The sequence below is a fragment of the Schistocerca piceifrons genome, chromosome 4 (genome assembly GCF_021461385.2).
Source record: "Schistocerca piceifrons isolate TAMUIC-IGC-003096 chromosome 4, iqSchPice1.1, whole genome shotgun sequence".
NCBI lineage: Eukaryota > Metazoa > Arthropoda > Insecta > Orthoptera > Acrididae > Schistocerca > Schistocerca piceifrons.
In genome coordinates this window covers 654416325-654439009 of record NC_060141.1, presented here as the reverse complement: position 1 = coordinate 654439009, position 22685 = coordinate 654416325, and the positions used below count along the sequence as shown (strand labels likewise).

Below are 22685 nucleotides of genomic sequence, written 5' to 3'. Positions count from 1 at the left end.
CCTCCCTTGGCATTTTTGCCACTCAGGTCATCCTTGTGATAGGTATAGCCCCATAGGACAGGGGCATCAGACGCTTTTAAATTTGTTTCCTGCTAACACATACTGGGCGTTCCTGTGCTAGGGGCTTCATTTCCTCCACATGGGTCCTGAACCCATTAACATTCCACTGGAGAATGGGAACCATTTATCACAAGGATTGCACTTTCACCCTGTCTTTCCACCTGGGAGGCTGCTGAGCTTTGGGGTGAGATGATTGCCTCACGAGGGGACCTTCCGGGAGGTGCATCGAGTTATGAGCTCCCACTTCGCCTCACCTGCTTATAGTGTGGGTAGGCATCTATCACACCCTAAAATTGTAGGTGCCAATGCGGCTACATTTTTGAAATATTGCCTGTTAAAGTTTGGGCAGCTCTTTATATACAGAAAGATTTCACTACTGTGTCAAGTGAGTGAGTAGCCGAGTGGCAAGCGAGCGACACTCCCATCCAGGGGACCCTGGGTCAACACTCGTCTATGCTACTTTTGTTTTCTTTTTTTTTTTTTCTGTTTTAATTTATAATTAATCATGAAAATTCCGCAAGGAATTGATTAAAAAGAATTACAAGCCTCTATAAATCAAAATTATAAACTGAATGTCACATCTTGTTTCAATCTTTTGTTTTTATTTTAACAGGGAATTAACGGTAACGTAATTTCTTGAAATATTTTATTATTGTTCATTTTTTCATTGTGTTTTTAATTTTGTTCCGCTAAGGTAGGGAATATTTAAAAAAATACCAACGAATGAGGGATTAAAAATATGTTTCATTTAATGGAAAGTTAATCGATATTTCCTATATTTTGAAGAGTACATTCCAACGGATGATACTTGTTATAAAAACAATCAAAACATTTGTACTTTCGACACCACGAACATTGTACGAATGCACATTCATTTTCGTCACAATCGCATCTGTATTTTCTCAAGTCTGCAGTAAACACCACTGCACTGATGTTATGGAATACTTCTTTTTGCAATGGATCTAGCTTTATGGCATGCCAGGCATATCTGTAACAATATTAATGATGAGCTTGTAGTATATCTGAAAATCCAAGCAAGCTATCCAAAAATTGAAAATAATGCTTTATTACGTACCTTTTCATATTTTTATATATTGGAGCCTGCAGTTGGTCATGTACCAGTGAATTGATTTTTACCATGTGCTCCCAGGATGTGATTTCTACGTTGTGTTGCAATTGGTACAGAGCGTTTTGGAAGTGGCAAATTTAATTCTTCACTTGATGATAAAAATATACATCACATGGCTGACAAAACGGTGTACATCGCGGTGGTATCACTGATAGAGTACAAGTTGGTAGGCCACCTTCATTGTTGAATTTCATTTTATGCAAGTCCATGGAGGTTTGTCCACCCCACGAGTCAACGATGTAGAGGAATTGATTATTTTCCACGTATGGTTGAATTACTTCAACCAAAACTCTTCGTAAGTTTGTTTATGCAGTTTTCCGGACTTTGCTGATGTGATGTGAACATTCTGGTATGTCTCCATATACCTCTCGACGTCTTTTCAGACTCGGGGGCCAAACATTCCAGTCACTTCTTGCAGGCAAACAAATACTTTAGGCAGCAGTTTTCCAGACAATGTGATTGCCTATTGCGCAGTAGATGAGTGCGTCAATTTAGTTATTTGTCCCACAGCAATTTTGGTGACTTTTTCACCTTTGTGGGACGAAGTATGCCTGCTGCTTATTTTATATTCACATCCTGTTTGATCGATATTTAAAATATAATCAGGGTTGAATCTCATGATTATATTGCTTGTTTGCTGCTGATATTCCATAGTGATTTCCAGAAGCTTGTCCAAAGTTCTCTTGTCTTTGTTGCAGACATATTTTGTTACATGCCGTTGAGATATCCAATGCATCGATTTGAAGTGACGAACCCATGATTCCAACGCTTTGAAGTCAAATTTTCCATCCAGAAATTGAAAAGCAGCAGCCATTACCCACTGTTGGAGCATCCGTGTTGTTAGGAGGCCTGCTCTCTGGTCTCTCACCTCGATAAACCAGTCGTAGACATACGAATTGATTACTTCCAGTTTATCATTTCGTGTCCCTCCTACTGTGATTTGGAATCTCCACTTTGACAACTGGGTCTTGCTTTTCAATAATCTCATAGAATGTTTTTGTAACGTTTTCAATGACCACATTGGATGAAGTTCTGCCATTTCCACGGCCTTGACTTTCACTGCATATGGGATTCTGGTCCACTCATCTCCGTCATCTTCTTCATTAGAATCCAAAGAAATAGGTGTTATTTCTTTTATTCATTTTTTCCCTGCGTCACTTTCATCGTGGCTTGCTTCGGAAGGACTCGAAGCCTCTTCATTGCCGGAAAATAACACTTCTTGGTCCGTGAATGTCACAGTCCCGTACATGTCTATAAATCGTTTGAACATTTCTCTGCCGATTAATGAAATAGTTCGCTAATGTTGGAGCTCACTGAGTCCAGTATAAAGTTGTTTTTGATAAGTAACTGTCATAGACAATGCATTGGGTCTGTTAACTCCTGCCGTTCTTCATTATTAGGTGGAGCCCACAAAAGACCTCCTTGGTCTTCAATATTGTCAAAATTGCACTCACTGACAACTTGTGAACAACTTACACTTTGCTCCATTTTAAAAGATAAACATCCGCACACTTCAAAGCCAAGCTTTCAACTGACGAGAAACGTTTATTTGACAGTTATAACCATTGCTACTCACGTACACGGACAGTAGAGTCCCTTTATTCATGGAACTGCAGGTACAAATAGGGGACCCACAAACAGGACTAGTTGCAATGATGCATCAACGATCTGACAGGTATAAAATTTTCTAGGACCCTGTCCCAACATTTGCGTGATTTTCGAAGAAATATTTTAACAACTTCTCTCAATTTTCAGGCAAATAGGCAAATTTATGTATGCCAACCTTTTTAATTATGGTTGATTTCCTGTTAAAATAAAAAAACCAAAAGATTGAAACAAAATGTGACATTCAATTTGTAATTTTGATTTATAGAGGCTTGTAATTCTTTTTAATTAATGCCTTGCAAAATTTTCGTGAGTAATTATAAATTAAAACAAGCATATGAAAAGACAAAAAGAAAACAAAAGTAGCATAGACGGGGCTGGAACCAGGGTCGCCTGGATGGGAGTCTCTCGCTTGCCACTCGGCTACTCGCTCACTTGCCACAATAGAGTAACTTTTCTATATATAAAGAGCTGCCCAAACTTTAAAAAGCATTATTTCAAAAACGAGGCCGCATTGGCACCTACAATTTTAGCGTGTGATAGGTGCCTACTCACACTATAAGCAGGCAAAGTGGGAGCTTATAACTCGATGCACCTCCCAGGTTCCCTCGTCAGTCCAACATCAAGTTCCATTTGCTCTGATGAAGAATCGAGAGATACATCAAAGATGACAACTTCGACATCATCAGACAGTTTACTTCCTATCTCTGTTATAAGTTTACACTTTGACTTACATTTTTTGCCCTGAATGGGCTTGGGGCCACAACTGTGTGGTGGCAGTGGATGGTGGACCAGAATGAACCTTCAGAGTGGCAGGGAGCTCTGCAACAGCAGCAACTACAGCCTTGTCAGTAGTCTTGGGTGGAGGCATGGGCTTCAAAATAACTGGAGCAGAACAAGTGAACTGGTAAAAGCAGGTACTAGCACTGACACTGGCAATCTTCATTTGTGTAGCATCATCGGTTTTAGGGACTGACTGTTTAAGAACAGACACAAAGGAGGTAGCAGCTGTCAGGGGCCGCATAGTCTTATAGATCCTTTTGTCCTCTCCATATGAGATACATTTAGTTGTTTTTATTTCCTGTACCTTTCTTTCTTAAAGAAAGACACTGCAGTCCTTTCTCCAAACAGAGTGATCCCCAGAACAGCTGACGCACTTTACAAGAGATGAACAGCCAACTCCTTCTTGGGTGGCCTTCCCACATTTACAGTAGTGTGCCCAAAGCGTTGGCCCTTAAAACACTGTATCAGGTTCTGGAAATAGGGCTGTAAGCTAAGGCGAAGGAACCAGCCTTAACGTGCTCTGGAAATTTTGTACAACTGAATGTCTGTAGAAACGAGTCTGATTTCACTAGATTGCCATCTACTCTTTTCATAATGTTCTGAATGTCAACAACCCTTCCCAGGACCTTTCAGCTTTCAGTTCTTCTCGAGGAATGTCAACCAGATCTCTGCATGTCACAACACCTTTGCTGTAGTTCAAGGTGTTGTGCAGTTTAGTTTCAATTGTATACTCCCCAAGGCATTGAGCTTTTTGAAGGGTCTTCACTTGTTGGTAACTGGACGTTGTCACCAACTGGGACCCATTTCGCAAGGACTTAGCAAATTTTTATGCCCCAGCAATGCCCTCCAATCCTTTTTGCATATAAAATCGTGAAATTTTGTAGAAACTGCCCTCTTTTCTTTTCACTATTAGAAACATATTCTGAGAAACGGCATATGTTCTGTTACAAATGACTGAGTCAAGAGGACTAGCTACCCCAGCCCTCTTATTTGATTGGGTGTTGTTACCTACCAACGGCCCACCCATTCCATTGGGAGATGGAAGAGAAAACTTCGAAGGATCCATCTTGATTCTACAAGCAGCTAGGGAAGTAAAAGTCCACCTAGACAGAGCTCTCCATGTCTAGGTAAGGCTTATACAACTGAGGTGTGCAGGTTCCCCAGAGGTTGCCCACTAACAACTGTTCCACCTCACCAGCCATGCATCTCAAAAGTGCACAGAACACTTTGAGATTGAGGGTTTTTTATAGAGGCTTTTACCATCCTCATGATCTGGGCAGTCAAGCCAAGATCTCCATTCCCTGTCACACATAACATTCAACTGTTGCACTATACAGTGGTCGCTAAAGCATGCCTAGAGCTTATGGTGAAAGGGGACTGGCGGTGCTTACCAGTCCCCAGCTCAGGAACCCTGGGGTCGCCAAGCCTGTACTCAGATGCTGGGTCCCTGAGGGCTCATAGTTTTGAGTGCTGAATGTTTGAATAACAATAATCGTTGTTGTAGCTGAAGATAAACACTAAAAAAATATGTTTCGAGAGCCTAATTTGTATATTTTATATACAAACAAGGGTGAATTCATTAAAAGTAAATTACATAAACTGTGAGAGTTTAAGTGAATGATTCACGTGAAGCACTGTGTGTAACAGCATCTTATGTTATGCTCCAAACCAGCATATTCATGAGCTTTCAAAATTGCTTGTTGTAGGTTAATAGATTGTTGTGTAAAATGAACGAAGAGACCCTTGTACCTTGCTACTTTGGCATATCAGATGGAGCTGGTTGTCGTGAGAGTCGTCAGCATTCTACTGTGGCAAAAGTCAACTACAGCCAGTTAAGGAAATGTCACCAATGTACAACGAGCTTCTATGATATAGGTCTGGGATTATTTTACTGAAGGTGCTCAAATTTGCGCAAATCATAATACCTTGTTGACAAAATTTAAATTCGTGCAGAAGACTTGCTGCAACCCATTTGGTAAAGAAAAACACATAACCAAGAAGGCTTTAACACCAGTAACCACTGCAGTTTCTGATCGGTTGAAGTCACTGACTAATGAAGTTTTTAAACCTGGTCAGAAAATTTGTACCAAATATAGACATGAAGTGGCCCAGAAAGATTCACGCCACAGGGAGAGCAAAAATAACCATCTGCTGAAGACATGGATGTTGTTGATGCGTGCTTTACTGCTAACACTTCATTATCATCACTTGGACAGTCACATTAAAGCTTCAACAGATAAACAAAAGGGATTCCATTGGATACGAAAAGCACAAAGTTCTGAAAGCCAAAGGTAGCATTACTAAGGTAATTGCCACAGCTGCTGGTGTGAGCCAAGTAGCTATTCCTCAAATACAAAGGGAAGTTGATATGGACATCTTAACTGAAGTTCTCAAGATTAAGCTTCAGACTTCAAGCAACTGCAGCCAAGTTCAAATTTTCTCTCACCCCAAATAGCTGGACTATAGAAAACACAGCTAATGAATTTTCTATTTCAAATAAAATGGTGAGAAAGCAGATGGAAGGGGCAATTTTGGAAACACCTGCTGCAAACCTAAAAGGGAAAACACTCAATAATGAAGCAAAACAAAATGTCATCACTTTTTTTAAAGACGAAGAGTTTTCTCATTTATGCCCAAAAAGGATTGTGTTATGATACGAATAAATGAAGAAAAGATTCACAACCAGAAATGCCTGCTCCTTTGTAATCTGAAAGAAGTGTTCCATTTGCTTGTTGTGGGCAATATGGAAAACAACTGAGCTTCTCAAAATTTTATGCGCTCATGCCAAAATGGTGTACTACAGCTGGCACTTCTGGACCACATTCAGTATGTGTACAGCTCGCGGTCTTGCGGTAGCGTTCTCTCTTCCTGCGCACGGGGTCCCGGGTTCGATTCCCGGCGCGGCCAGGGATTTTTCCTGCCTCGAGATGACTGGGTGTTGTTGTGTCGTCTTCACCATCATCATCATTCATCCCCATTACGGTCGGAGGAAGGCAATGGCAAACCACCTCCACTAGGACCTTGCCTAGTACAGTGGTGCGGGTCTCCCGCATCGTCCCCTACGCTCCTCGGAGTATGGGACTTCATCATCATCATCATCATCATGTGCAATTCATCAAAATGTCAAATTAATGTTGGCTTCAGAAACACCCATCCAAGATGATTACAAGGATTTGATGAAAGAAACTATGCAGTTTGGATTCAAAAGATTGTATGCTGCAATGTTGTGAGGAGTGTCTTGGAAAAATGCAACTAGAGGCTTTTCTTGAAGGCACTTTTAAAGACTGACCCTGAAGAAACAATGAAACACACACACTGGGTCCATACTGACTGACATGCATTGGAGACATGTCAGGGAACTGTTGAAGATTTAGTGGAGGCACTGATTTTGAAAACTGCCAGTTCAAAAGGCCATCACCTTGTGCCTGGGTCGACAGAAGCGTCCGACCCAACCCGTCGGCTTTGACCCGTGACGTAAGGCTGTTGTGGTGTGTGACGTCATGACAGCACAGAGTTTGGTTTGTGAGTATGGTGTGTTTGTAGGTGTCATCGTGTTGCTGTTTGTGGTGCCCTCTGTGTGTGGAGCGGAATTGGTTTCAGTGAGTTAACAAATTAATATTTCTGTGTGAAAGTTATTGTAGTGCTGTTCGCTGTAGGTCATGTGTTAATTTGAGTAAATTAATTTGTTGCTGCTCTTGTTAGTTAGGGATATGACGGATAAAATTAATAGTGTGTGCTTGCATGCTATGATGGGGGCGAGTCCGTTGGAGTTGATAAAATTTCTGCAGCTGTTTGGGCTGTTGACGAAGGTGGTGAAGTGCTCAGTTTGTGGGCATGAAATTACATTGGCAAAAGTTCCGGCGTCTCAGACCATGGACAGTTATATGTGGTGGTGCCGTAGGGACAACTTATGGCGCTCCATATGCCATGGTTCCTGGTTCGAGAAGTCTAGGTTGAGCATGTGCGAGATTGTGTTGTTGATGTATTACTTTTGTTATAAATCGTCTCTCAGTTTTTGCGTGCGTGAGACTGGTGTGAGTGAGAGGAGTGTGCTTGACTGGTTTTCGTTTTCTTTTGAAGTATGTTCTGAGTTTATTAAGTACAGGGGTAAGTTGGGTGGGCCTGGGGTTGTGGTGGAGGTGGACAAGTCACAGTTTGGGAAAATGAAGTATGGGAGGGGTAAGTCTGTGGTTGGTCTCTCGGTGTGGGGGGCTGCTGTACCGAGGGGGGGTTTCTGAATGTGTTTTAGCGTTGTGGAGGAGTGATCTAAGAGGGAATTAGTGGGGTTAATTGAGGAGTTTATAGAACTGGGTTCTACTGTAGTTTCTGATGCTTTTTCTTCTTATAGGGGGTTGGGTGAGAGGGGGTACAATCATTTAGAAGTGAACGACAGTTTAGAGCTTAAAAATTATGAGATGGGGGCTTGCACGAATACCATAGAGGGTTTTTTTTTGGGGGGGCGGGGGGAGGGGGGGGGGGAGGGGGGGGGAATAAGTCAGTTCTTGGGAGGGGGAAGAGGATCTGTTCTAACCTTCAGTCTCATTGAGATGAGTACTGTTGGCGGAAGAGCATCCCTGAGGGCTATTCTTTTTTCGTTTTTTTAAGGGCTATCAGTAAGATGTGGTTAGTTAGGGTGGTTTGTGTGGGTGGGTGACTGTGGCTCGGGGAGGGGGGGGGGGGGGGGGGAAGTGTGTTGGTTTGTGATTTAGTTGTGGAGGATCTATTTTGTTGCATTGTAGTGTGTAATTAAGATTTTTTTATTTTGTGTTCGTTTTTTGTTTATGGGTATTTTATTTTGGGGTGAGGGGGGAGGTTGGGTTGGGGGTGTGGGTGGGTTGGGTCTCTCCTTTGGTTGTGTATTTTTTTGTTGGTGTGTGTAAGGAGGAGGGGGGGGTTGTGTTTGTGGCTGGGTGTGTGCCTGTGTGTGATTGTGGTGGCCGAGCTAGGTTGCGGCGCCAGAACGTTGTTGTGGTAAGTTTTTATTTTTCTTGTTTTTAGTGTATTTGTTGCATGTGGCTGGTGGGGTGGTCCTGAGTTGTGTGGTTTGTTGTATTGGTGATTTGGTATCATGTGTTGGTTTGTGGGTATGTAGTCGAAGGGAAGTTTTAGATTCCAATTTGTGGTCGTACCTGTGGGGTTTTTGGTATTGGGAGTCGCTGTTAACCTGTGTGGGTGATAGGAACTGTTTGATCTCAATGGGTGGTTGTGGCTGTGGGTGTTCTGGAATCAGCAGTTGCTGTTGAGCTATATAGGTCAAGGGAAGTATCTGATTCCAGAGGATGTGGTGTTTGGTGGACTCTTGGGGAGTTTTGTGTTGTCGGTTTTTTTCATCATTTTGTGTGGTTTGGTATGGTGATGTGTGTCTAAATTTGTTTATATTTACTTTGTCCTCACCCAAAAACCGCCAATTTCCCATGCTTGTCCCGTTAGTTTCATTAGATTTTTTGTGGAATATGTGTGTGTGTGTGTGTGTGTGTGTGTGTGTGTGTGTGTTGGTTTTTCAATGTACTTTCGTGTTTGTTGTCATGTTTATTTAATAACATCATAGGTGCCATATTGGAATCGTAGTGTATGGTCGTTTCCGCCATATCTGTGACGTCATGAGTCAAAGCAGACGGGTGGAATCGGACGCTTCTGTATTTCCTTGTGTCAAAACATCAAAGTCTATACCTTAACCAGCTAAAAGGAAATCTAAGGCACAGAAAATGAATTAATTATATTGCTGGATTTTGCTAAGAATTATTCATTTGTTGTTCAAGATGCAGTGCAAGTATTTCGTTGGGAGAATAGTCAGGCCACATTACATCCATCTGTTGTCTACTTTGGTGGCAAAGAATGTCAAAGCATTAGCATTTGTATGATCAGAAACTGTCTATATGTCATAATGCCACTGCTGTCTATGTCTTTCAAATAAAGTCAATGGCATATTTAGAAACAAAGTTTAAAAACATTAAAAAAAACATTTATTACTTTAGTGATGCTTCAGCAGCTCGGTATAAGGATCTCACAAACTTCATCAATTTCTGTCTGCATGAAAAGGATTTTGGCATCACTTTCAATGGAATCTTTTTATTTAACAAGCCAAGGTAGACTGCCTTGTGATGGCATTGGGGGAACAGCAACAATACTAGCAGCCTGTGCTAGTCTACTGAGGCCCTCCACTAACCTAATATTGACTGTATATGATATTTTCAAATTCTGTGATTTTTTTATGTACCAAAAGGAGGAACTGGAGGGGAAAATCTGTCTGATCGAGAAACGAGGTTTGCCAGGGGACATACAATAGTTGGAACAAGAGAAAATCATCAATTTAAGCCAAATAACTGTAATCAGCTACAGTAGGTGGAATTTCCAGTGATGCTACAGCAGACATAATTAATACCTTCAAAGCAGATGAAGGAATTCCAGCAATCTCAATTACAAGTTTACAACCAGGACTGTATGCTGCAAGTACGGTGAAACCTGTTTTACATTTTCAAGCGGTGCAGACTTAAAACCGCAAAACTGAGGAAAATGCAGAATCAAAGAGAATGTTAACCCCCCCCCTTCCCCAAAAAAATTAACAAAAGCATGTGTAATTGGCATATATAATTAAAACTCACAATCTTCTACAACACTTTGTATAAAATCTGTCGAAGTAAAGGAAGTAAAATGTACAATACCATGTTTATGCAATAATTTGTGGTAATGGATTTCATCAGTTATTAAAAAATCACAGATTTGTAATAGCAAGTAAAAATTCAGTAAAAAATTTACATGGGTACAAGGTTTTCGAGCTATTTTCCGATGGTACGAGCACAAATTATGTGTTCAAAATGTGCGTTTTTAAGAGATCATCCTCTGCACACACCCAGAGAAAAGCAAAAATTGATGGACATGTTGAATTAAACCACAAACATCACAGCAGCTAAGTGATTAAACCATAAGCATAAAAGTGGACATCTGACTAAACGACAAACTTTGTCAACATTGCTGTTACTGTGTAATGCATTTCTTATGAGCTTCACTTCAGATGCTTACCACCATTAAAGTGTTATTTTAGACTTGATGAGAAAAGTAGAGACATGAAAAAAATAAATAAATAAATAAATAAAGGAGTTTACTTCACCAACTGATGTTACAAGATTATTAGAAGTTGGCTCAGTGAATTTCTGTACACTGCGCAAATGTAAATTTGAAAGAAAGCTCAGCTGCAACAGTTGCGTTTCATGCCCTCTATCACTACTGCCTATCTGTACTATCTACAGTGTGTAGTGCAAAGTATATATGTGAGTAGCGTATATAGTTGTTGCAACTGTATCATGTCAGATTTGAACACGAAAGTGTTTCAAATGTGCTATCACAAAACCGTTGTTCAATTTACCTGTGACATCTCTGTCGTAGCACATCATTTGCACAAAAAGCACTTCAAAACACGCTTTCGCCACTACCTGCACTCCTGTGATTGAAGGGTCACTCCCCCTCTCCACACATCCAGTACATGAGCAGATTTTACATGTGTTAGTGTGATGTGGTGGTTGTGCTGGCTACTGGGTGACTTAACTAGTCGTTAGCCAATAAGAGTTCACTGGCCAGAAAAGGGCGAAGTTTCCTCGATTACGACCAAAAATATTCTTCAAGACTCAGTGCTTTAATTTAAAAGGTTGATGATTGATACTGTAGCTGAATACAGTACATCACAAATACATGCAAAAGGATGAACTGAGTTACAAGTGGCACAAGACAAGGTAGCGGCTGGGCCCCTTCATCACATATTGGCTTGGTCTGGAACACTTTGCGTAGACTGTCTTGCTTTTCCATTACCTCTGCAACCTAGCAGTAGTTGTACTTTGATTGTGCGGTAAAGCTAATACGTTGCAAGTCATTTTGGCAAGACCGATTGTGGATTACTTCAGCATTTCCTCTCTCATTTCTCTCCTCTCCGGACTGCTGAAAATATTCCCTTAACTTTGCAACCACCCATGGTGCGAACCTTTCGTGCCACTTATCACTCGATCAGTCACATCAAATATCAATAGGAAGACAGCGGGACAAAGTCAAGCGAGATGTCGAGTAACAACTTTGAATCACGGTAAACCTTACTAGGAAGAAATGTAAAATTGTTGATTTTTTTAATTAGCATTATCTTATGGTTTTTTTTACCAGCGCTACATATTTATGATGTAGAATTGTGAAAAACATAAAATCAAAGAATGTAAAACTGAAGTTCCACTGTATATATGACAATTTTTGGTGGGTTGGAAATGTGTGTGATGTATCACATGAATAACAAGAGGTCCTCATCAGCTTTATGCACTCACTTGATTATGCTCGTTCCTTCCACTGGCCAACTGCTAAAAACATCTGCTGGATTCTTGAGCAACGTATTTTCATAACTTTGGAAGTACCATCACCATCTTCATAATCATGAGTCGAAAAAAATTAGCCTGATCAAGGAACATGGTTTGCCAGAGGACATGCAATTGTTGGAACAAGAGACAATCATCAATGTATGCCAGGAACAAGAGAAAATCATCAATGTATGCCAGTTAATTGAAATCAGCTCACAGTAAGCAGAGTTTCCAGTGATGCTACTGCATTCATTATTAAGGTCTTCAAAGAAGATGGAGGAATTTTAGCAATCTCAACTGCAAGTTTACAACCAGCACAGTATGTTGTGGTATGTATGATAATTTTTGGAGGATTGGAAATGTGTGTGAAGTTTCACAGGAACAACAAGAGGTCCTCATCAGCTTTATACACTCACTTAATTATGCTCGTTCCTTCCACTGCCCAACTGCTAAAGACAGCTGCTGAATTCCTCAGCAACATATTTGCATAATTTTAGAAGCACCATCGTCATTATCATCAGGGAGGCAATACAGTTATCCACAAACTGTCCTTGACAAAATAGAAGAACTGTTTAACCAAAATAGGAGATGACTTTTTAGTATTTTTGTTTTGCTGTGTTGTTTATTATACTCGTATGTCTGAAACTGATCTATATACTCAAATTAAAAAAAATAATTACCAGTAGTATTATGAAGCTTAATGAGAAAAATTTCCTCTTTGCAATCGTCTCGAAGTGCTAAAGTAATAACCTTTGAAAAATATTCTTACTCATCATAATGCAAGATCCAGAAACCAAATAACACAGTTTGAATGCTTAAATCAAGCAATTTCCAGGTGTGGCAAGGAGAAAATGTTTGAACAAAACACAGTTTATATATTGCCCCCCAAAAAATACACACACACACACACACACACACACACACACACACGGTATCGGACACTTCTGTAATCCCAAAATATGGTATATTGTTTCAAATGAAAAGTAGCAGTGGTCCGTTGAACATTGTATCTCAGAACTGCGCCACGAATATCTTTTTTTTTTTTTGGCCTCTATTTAGGTGTGGCTAAATCCCTAATGTTATGCAACGGTGTGATTCAGCATAAAAAGTTGTCTGTCTACATTAAAACAAGCGAGCAAATTTTTGCTAGAACTTTTAAAAAAAAGCCTATCAATGTTGGCACATTTGCACCTTCATAACTGATGCATAGGTGAGTATCCTTCTTTAAAAGCTCTTGAAAATTCAACCCATGAAGATACTGAACTAAAATTTGTTAACTTATATAACAATCTAAGGCATTACATGACTTTCACGCCAAAATCCATTAGATTTAGTGATAGCCGAGTGAGGACCCCTTGATGTGGAATGACCCAAAACTTAACATAGGTGCCACATACACAGTAAATTTTTGTACTTAACACATTGTTCCATTGTGTGAAATGTCTAGCAGTAATGAAGAGTGCAGAACATTGCACGCCCCAAATATTGCATATAAGCAAACTATATGCTACACCTAAAATTGGGGAATACAGTGTACTCATTACACAACTTATTTCTGACAATGTGAGTATTGTGATTGATAATTACAAAACTTGTCAGAATTTAAAGAAAATAGTGCTGTTAAGGAAAATGAAACCTTTTTGTAATTGATATACATTGTCAAGTTTCATTAAACATATTTCATCAATATTTGGAACAAAACTTTTTTTATTTATTTATTTCCAAACAAAATTTTCATTTGGGATTACTCAAACCCTACCGAACTAATAAAATTAAAGTTGTTGGCTAGAGTAACGAAGCGTTAAAGTTGTCGATGTCGGTGGCTAATACATGACTATATCCCCTCATTTAAATCACCTGAAAAACAAGTGAAAAGTTTGAGCATCATTGCCAGACTATGCGATTACTGTAAAATTTGAAGAAAAGTTTCGCAAACGATACAAAACCAAGCATGTTCAATGAAATCTACTACTAACGCTACAGAAGATTTATTGATATGAGAAGACTCAAAATGTACCAAAATATGATGCTAAGATAAATTAAACTAGGATTCGCACTGACACTGGATGAAGTCCGACAAATGTAACCACTATTTGCTAATTCAGTTTTTGGCAAATGTAGTTTCTATTATAACAATACGGGTGGTTGTACCGCAATAACATATTAGTTCGTACTTTAAAACGGCAATGATACCCCAGAAAAGTATCTCTAATCATACCGCCGAGAAAGACTTACGTAGGCGTTGATAACGCTCTTTTTTTGAACAATTCTCGTTCCCTCAGCAGCGCAGGATCCATCTTGATTGCAATTCTCTTCCCGTAATTTGGTTACAGATGTTTATCAACACAACAGAAATACTAAAAAACACACACCAAATACCCCTCCCCCAAGTATGTCAACACTGTCAAAGATCCTGTTGTAATATTCATGCTTCGACCACAATATTTATGGTCGAAGTACTCATGGCGAACTTGACACAACACAGTATCGATAGTACGATGGTCAGCGGAAATATATTCCACTTTTTGTAAGGAAACCTCCAGACCCCAACGTCATGCGTAATAATGCCACATTTCCACGGGCAACGGAAACTCGCACATTCCACGACATTCATTAATACGATGGCGATTCCACTATTGGCTCCAGTAAGTGTCATCAGTGCTACTGACTCAGATTATGGAGTAAACCATACACTAAGCTAATTACACGGATATTAATAAAGAAGACACGAAAACAAATTCTTCATTGAAGTAATTATTGGTCAACAAACGCTCAAATATAAAAGACAGGGAATGAAGTGACTTTCGAATGAGAAACAACAATTTTGTAAGCCTTTTGTATTGTATTGCTTCCTTCATGCAGAAGCCAGACACGTATATGTCATCTGATGTGCTCACAAACGCAACGAATGTGACGCCACAGCTTGTGGCTTTCAGTAATGGCACCGTGAGCTACGACTGGGTTCACACACGCAATAAAAGTGTCGTCACAGTTAGGGGCATACTGCAGTTGCATGTGTAACTCCCAGTTTTTAGTGGCACAACTTAAGAGACGCAACTTTCGTCATTCCACAAAAAGTTCAACTTGGTTTTACTTTGTTGCTGCCACTTTCCTTCCACCACCGCTCCCTGGTGGCAGTCTTTGAAACACGAGCATTCTGTGGCAGTTATCGTGGAGTAATTACTGCGGCATATTTTACTACCGAAAAAAGTGTAAATAGTAGTCGGCAGGAACACTTTCGCAGCTTCTCGAACTGCAATATCAGCAACCTATGTTTGATTTTCTGCATCGTAGTGTATGGTGGAAGGGAGGGTGGGGGGCGGAGGGGTCAAGGAGAGGGAGGGCAATATTTGCAAACGAATGAAGAATCCCACTATCTTAAAAGAGTTTTGGATGAATAAATAAATAATCCTAATAAATGTAAAGCGAGTCGTATAAACTCTGTGATTTGTGAGATCAAGCATTGTAAAAGCTGTGAATTATATACAGGAAATAGTTCCCATGGGTGATGCGGCAGATGCCAGCTGGTGGTTAGTTTGCCACTGCAGACAGCATGTTTGTCTCCATGTGCTATTTCTTTTACAAATGCGTTTGTGGTTCCTGATTTATCCCTGCGCGAAATTTATTTTCGTATCCAACACATGCGTTTCGTCTTCCTTGTATTTAACTCTTTTGCAGCTTCAATGCTATGACCTGCACTACAACCTCCAAACCCGCCCCTATGATTTCAACACACACCACATTGAAAACTATGCAACTACGTAAAATTTCTGGCATCCGGTGAACAGTAGCTCACAAAGCCACTATGTAAAGCCACAAGTTGTGACGCTGTACTAGTTGCACATGTGAAACCCAGCTTACTGTACACACAAGATGCCACAAATTCTCTATAGTTGTACTGTTTTCAATATGGCGTCAGATGAAATTGTATGGGTGAGTATCAAAGTTACTGTGCAGGTTATGACATTAAAGCTGTAAAAAGAGTTCAATACAAGGAAGACAAAACCCGAATGTTAGCTCCAAAACTAAATTTCACACAGGTATACATCAGAATCTGTGAACACATTTATAAAAGAAATAACACTCAGTGACAAAAATGGTGTCTTCTATGGCAAACCAACTAACAGCTGGCATGTAAACATCATCTGCAAATACTCTCCAGTTCCAAGTTTTCAGAATTTACTTATTCATTTATGTGTGCATTTCGAATAACTAATTTTTAATTTAATAGTAGACACATCACACTCAAGGGCTATTTTTCACACATGATGCACAATCTATACAATACTTGGTCTCACAAAGTTTAGATAGTTATTTTGTGTATGATAAATTTATTAAAAGTGCATAACTCTGCTTCATTCAGACAGTGTATTAATTCTGTAAGTATTAGCTGTTCCAGTTTAATATAACGAATTCACATATTTTGACAATCTCCTGACAAATTAATGTGGAAGTGATAGTATTAAATTCAGGTGTTCTATGGTTTTATGTTGCACTTTCTGACATGTTCCACACCTACGAGAATCATCTTATTTTTGGGTATATAGAACAAAAAAATTAATCTGAGCTAGCATAATCTAATTAATATATGACTCGGTTTTTTTATTACACATTAAGTTTATTTATACATTCATCCAAAAATCTTTTAAGGTTATGGGATACATTGTTGCTCTGCAAGTACTGCACAAACACACACACACACACACACACACACACACAAACACACACACATGCATACATACACACTGCAACAGAAAAACAAACACAGTCAATTGTTCTTGTAGCTCCAAAAGTTGCAAAAGTCCGTTTGCCAGCAACTGTTCTTAATTTTTTCAGTAACAAAATGAAAACACATTGAAATTGAATGGAGTACAGCAGCAATTACTCCACAATAACTCAGGTGGTTATTTCCTAGACCTAAAATACATTCTGTTCCAAAGATGATTCTTGACAGTGCTGTCAACCAATGAGAACTAAGTTACCATCAACCAATGAAAAGTGAAAAAGTTAAGCGTGAATCGACTAGAACTTAATTCTGACGTTTACAAAACATTCATGTGTCGGTTATTGATTACAGTGACATTAAGAATCTTTGGTTAGCAATGAAATAACACTGTTTTTCCGATCGCTCTCAAGAATGTTGAGAAAAATTGAATAATTGTTAATAGTTAAACTGTGTGCCTGCAGTGAAAAAAACTTCTCAACAAAGCAGGGAACGATAAGAGATTAGTTGCCTTTGAAGCAGCAGTGCTGAGCAGTCACTTGTACGTCATACGGCTGTGGCACCATTTCCATTAGGTGTTATGTGGAACTGTTATCAAGTGTTCTCTGTGAATCTGCTGGTTATATTAAGAACAAATCTTTAGCACCAAATATTAAAACATCGTCGTTGGAAGATTTCTCTCAGCAGCAATTTTTTAAACTGGAAACTAAAGACAAGATCTCAGTTGACACTGGTAAAGGTCGTTTATAGTGTTGCATATGTGTCACAACATTGAAACAGTATTGATATGCCCTCCTTCAACCGATAATTCCAGAACAGCATCAACTGGGTACCGTTGTAATGTGCTTTCAAGATTTCCGTCCTCAGAACGAGAGATAGAGCTGAATCAGCTTCATCATACTCAGATGTCTCATTGCAGTGTCTGGAAAACAACACACAGCAACAAAAAGGCAAGATAACGATGACCATCATCCAAAGAGGTAAAAGCTCCAGATGCAAATGCACCGAAGAAGGCGATGGTAAGGGAAAAGCAAAGCAGTAATGTTGTAGGGGTTGTAGATATGACAGATACTGATAATGTCACATACACTGTGGAAGTAGCTGTTGCACACAGTAACAAGAGGTTAAATGTAGGAAACAGGAAAGGTAATGGGCAGCCTACTACCTAAAATTCTGTTAGTCGTCAAGACTGGGACAATTCAGTGACCATAATGCTTTGTCCTACGGGAAGTAACACATTTACTAGCAACCGAAAATATGCTGGTAAAGATAATACATACCAACCAACAGACACAGGTCCCAAAATTTTATTTGCAAAGGTAGAAAATGATAGTGAGTTAAAGTTACATCCAGTGGCCCTTGGCAGGATATTGCTTACGGAAAGTAACATTTTAAGACATGAAATTGCTAATATCTCAGTTATTGGAATAAACATATATGAAACTGAAACATAACGTATGAAAGTACAGAAAGAAAGAAATAGAAAATGGAGAGAAGAGTGTACTCCTACCACCAAAATGTGTGGTAAAATTTACATCTTAGCAACATCCCCAGTATGTATATTTGTGAAGTATGAAATGCCCTGTTGAACTGTATGTCCAATCAGTTTTACAATATCACAGTTGTCTTAGATATTTCCATTTTAGTTCGAAATGTGATAGTAGCAGCAAATGTGCGCGAGCTCATGAGGCATTGCAGTGCTCACATACTGCATATCCCAAATGTTTAGAAGCACATGGAAGCAAAGCGCAACGAAGCCTATAGTGCCTCTTATGCAAACACTGTCGCATCACTGTGAACATTATTTGCTCAGAGTACTTCTGTTGTTTCTACAACATGAGAGCTGTCTACTAGTGACTTACCTAAAGTAAATGAGAAACCAGCAAGTCTGACCATGATGGACAAAAGGCTACAACAAGGACCTAAACATATAGTTATGTTGGTTACAGCTCCTAGATCTTACAAAAATAAATCATTTACCCACAGTCTATATAAGCAGGGTTATTCTGATATGCTACACGAATTTCAGAGTCCGTGGAATTCAATACAGAAAATCTCGTATCCTCCTCCTCCTTTGGAAACATCTCATACAGATCGAGAAACTGCTATTAAGAACCTTTGAGCTTTAATAATGCAGATCATTCTCTTTATTAAAAATGAAATAGACATGGTAATGATGCAGGCTCTTGTACATTATGCTGTTGAAAACTTCAGCAAATGTGACAATGGGTTTTAAAGTATTCCAATGGAATGCATGATCCCCAATCTTGTACAGAGAAAGTCTTTATCAGTAGGTTACTAGTAACCACATATTGGATGCCCGTATTTGCAAAACTTGGTTTCAGGCGACCCAATGATTGCAACTGATAAGATATACAGTGCTTAGAAACGACAGAGATGATGGAAAAGGATGAGGATTGGCCATTTTAATTAGAGACACACTTAAGTTTTAAAAAATGAAAATTAATATTATGACAATAGACAGCCAGACTGTGGCTGCTGTGATTTATTCTCCTAATCGTACATTCACCACTGTCACCATTTACAAACCACCTACGAGTAAAATATGAAATCTTTCACTGGAGTTCATTTCTCTGTTGTGTAGACTTCAGCACCCACTACTCACCACAGAGTTGTGGAACAGAGACCGATGTAAGAAAACTTGTCACACTTCTCAAAAATCTCAATTCAGTCCTTCTAAACAATGACTCTCCAAAAAGACGACTGTCGGCCATCGCTTTGACATTGTGCTGTGTTGATTCGAGCCGTGTAATGGAGTGGACAGTCAAACGAGAGCCTTTTGCCTTGGAGCATCTCGCTCTGGAAACCTGAAGCGACTTACCTACAAATACGGCATAAATTATCTACATAAACAGTAACTGGAACATCAAGGACACTGACTGGCCAAAGTACATTGCTATGGTCTAGGCAAAGTTTCAATCTTTCAGTAATTTGTTAGCTCCAAAATTTGCCTACCAACAGTTAACTTCAATTATTGAAGATGCAGCAACAACTTCCATTCCAAGACAAAAGGAAGTCATTGCTCTCAATTAACAGCCTCCAGTTCTGTGGACATCAGGGTGTTCTAGAGCCAAAGCACAGAGAATAATTATGTACAGTAAGTTCTGTAAATAACAAAATGTAGAAAACTTCATTGTATATCGGAAAATAACAGCGAAAATTCGAAGGTGGTTACAAGACTGTAAAAAGAATGGAGGAAATGAAGGTTTCTTAAAAATAAGAACTCCATTATGTATAAGCCATTAAGTGACACATGGCTTTTAGACTTTTTAAATTTAATTTCACCAACTTTGGCAACCAAACCGCCATTTTGCCCCCCCCCCCCCTGAGGGAATGAGATAAAAAAAATGTTGTGTGGCGAGGGCCTCCCATCGAGTAGACCGTTCGCCTGGTGCAGGTCTTTCGATTTGACGCCCCTTGGGCGACTTGCGCGTCGATGGGGATGAAATGATGATGATTAGGGCAGCACAACACCCAGTCCCTGAGCAGAGAAAATCTCCGACCCAGCCGGAAATCGAACCTGGGCCCCTTGGATTGACAGTCTGTCGCGCTGACCACTCAGCCACCGGGGGTGGACAGGGAATGAGATTACCATCATCCATTTGTGGAACCATTTTCATATGAAGAACTGATGAACGACCCTAAAAAGGAGTTGACTTCCACACCTGCTAAGGGTACTATACACTATAACATCATAGAAAATCTTCCAGAAGTAGCACTCAGGAAACTGTCACAGATATTTAACCAAATATGGATGAGCGAGAAAAGTAATAGAAGATTGGACAGCTCAAGTAGTGGTATCTGTACCAAATCGACATAAAGACGAAGAGGAGTCCAACTCATATAGACCTATTTCTCTATCCTCCTGTATCAGCGAAACCTTAGAGAGCCTGGTTAAAAATCGTTTGGAATTGTGGATGGAATCAAATCAGATACTATCATAGAATCATTATGATTTTAGAAAAGGCAAGGGGACAATACATAATTTAAATATCCTAACTTCAAATATTTATGACACAACAACAAGAAAAGAGAATGTAACAGCTATCTTTCTGCACACATACTGAAGCATCAAAGAAACTGGTATAGGCATGTGGGAGCAGATTGTTCTTCTATATAGTGTTTCGGTGTGTTAGTGAGTGTTCTGACATCGATAAGGTTGGCTTCACAGCTATGTGTTCTGTGATATCACAAGAGACAAAAGAAGATTGTATTGTGTTTGAGAGCTGTAAAATGTATTGTTGCCTAAGCAAAACGCTGATTCATGTCTTATAAAATGTTATAATAAAGAAGGTTTAATTTCTTATTTGTGTGTGTGTTTACCTGTGTTAGGCACCACCAACAAATTGGTGACCCTGACAGGATCGGCGATACACCAAAAGAAATCCTGCAACATAATTATCGGCGAATTGTCCAACATGGAATCTGCTGGAATTCGGTGCAGACGGTGTTCAATAAAATACTCGAAATGCAATCAGGAAGTGGACTTGACAGGGAAAATCCTGTAAGTACTCTGGAAATCAATAAGGTAATCGTAAAGCTTCCTCACTTTTGGGTAGAAAAGCCCAATATTTGGATTTGCCAAGACGAGGCTCAGTTTACAATCCAACGGAAACAACTAAGTTCAATTATCTGCTGGCCCAAAATATGTTTAAATATCTGGGATCTGGCAACTAGTGATGAAAATAAGAAATATTCACTGGCAAAAGAACGACTCTTAACAATTTTCAAGGAAAGTGAAGAGTGTAAAATCAAAAAACTGGTGAATAGGTTGGAACTTGGCGATATGAAACTTGGCCAGTTATTACGAAAAATGAGAAACTATGCGGTACCAACTTGTCTGAGAACACATTAAAAACGTTGTGGCTCGATAAACTTCCTAGTAATAGTCGAAGTATATTAGTGATATCGGAAGAAATTATGGACAAGATCGCGCAGATGGACGATCGTATAGTGGAGATCCAATATGTTGAGGAGCTTCATCCCAATCAGTTCCTTCCACATCCTTATCAGTCCCAGATCTTCTTGTACAAATTAAAGACTTAGAAAATGAAATTAAGGAGGCACTCTATAAAGGCACATTTGCATGCCGAGCGTGAGTTTCCTCGGAAACGCGAAATATTAATTAAATAAATAATCAGTGACAAATAAATAAAGCCTATGGCACACAACTGCAGCGCTGTGTCGCTGATAAAACAAAAGCACAATTACGTTACTCTTATGTTTGATTAAGAAAGGGAGAAATCTGGTTGAAGTGGTGCGAGAAGCATGTATTTTATTTTATTGTCTGGCACACCGCCATATTTCATGTTATAGAAGAATACTGCGAGTTGCAACCACACTAGGCACTCGATTCTGTAAAGAATTTATAGTAAAAAAGTAAGTAGGATTATGAACTGTAGGCTTATTCATTGAATATATCTGATTTAACTAACTGTGTAACTTTTTTATGTTTAGTAGACAATCACCTCTGTACGACGTATTGGCATGGCTGGCAAATTATTGTAATATTGAGATTTAGATTATGAGTCCACACCTACCGCAGCAGTCTTTGGAAACGATTTAATTACGAAGTCCGATTATTCAGTTTTATTTCACGGTCAACTACGAGTAACATTGCCTTTACGAAAAAGCCATTGTCAAGCGTCTGATACCCAATAATTAAACGTCCACGTTCCAGATAAGCAAAATATTAATTACAATTGCAATCACAATCACCATCATACAGATAGAATAATCAATATCAAAATAACAATATATTTTATTTAATTTATTTATTTTATTTATTTTATGTTGGCGACTGCGTGTCGGACTTGTTATTTTGTCATTTGTTACATTGTTCTCTTTGTTTCATGTAAAAAATCAACTTTCTGGACCTGGACGTCAATGTATGAGAGATAACAAAATCTGAAGATATTTTCCAATTCTGAAATTTTGCGGGAAGACGCAATGAAACTTCCAGCAAAATAAGGTAAGACACAGCATCTTTGCATTGGTAGGCTTGACCAGACGTATAATTCAGTGTATTAGCTTT

The 22685-nt window shown here is 39.3% G+C and overlaps 1 protein-coding gene across 1 annotated transcript in view; it reads right to left on the bottom strand.

The window, feature by feature from the left end:
• LOC124794854 (general transcription factor IIE subunit 2) overlaps nucleotides 1–14316 on the bottom strand; it is a 69884-nt gene extending 55568 nt beyond the window's left edge. The window contains exon 1 of the mRNA XM_047258520.1: nucleotides 14143–14316. Coding sequence (XP_047114476.1) covers nucleotides 14143–14204 — 62 coding nt within the window. The 5' untranslated portion in view covers nucleotides 14205–14316. The remainder of the gene's footprint in view (nucleotides 1–14142) is intronic.
• Nucleotides 14317–22685: the final 8369 nt, after the last annotated feature.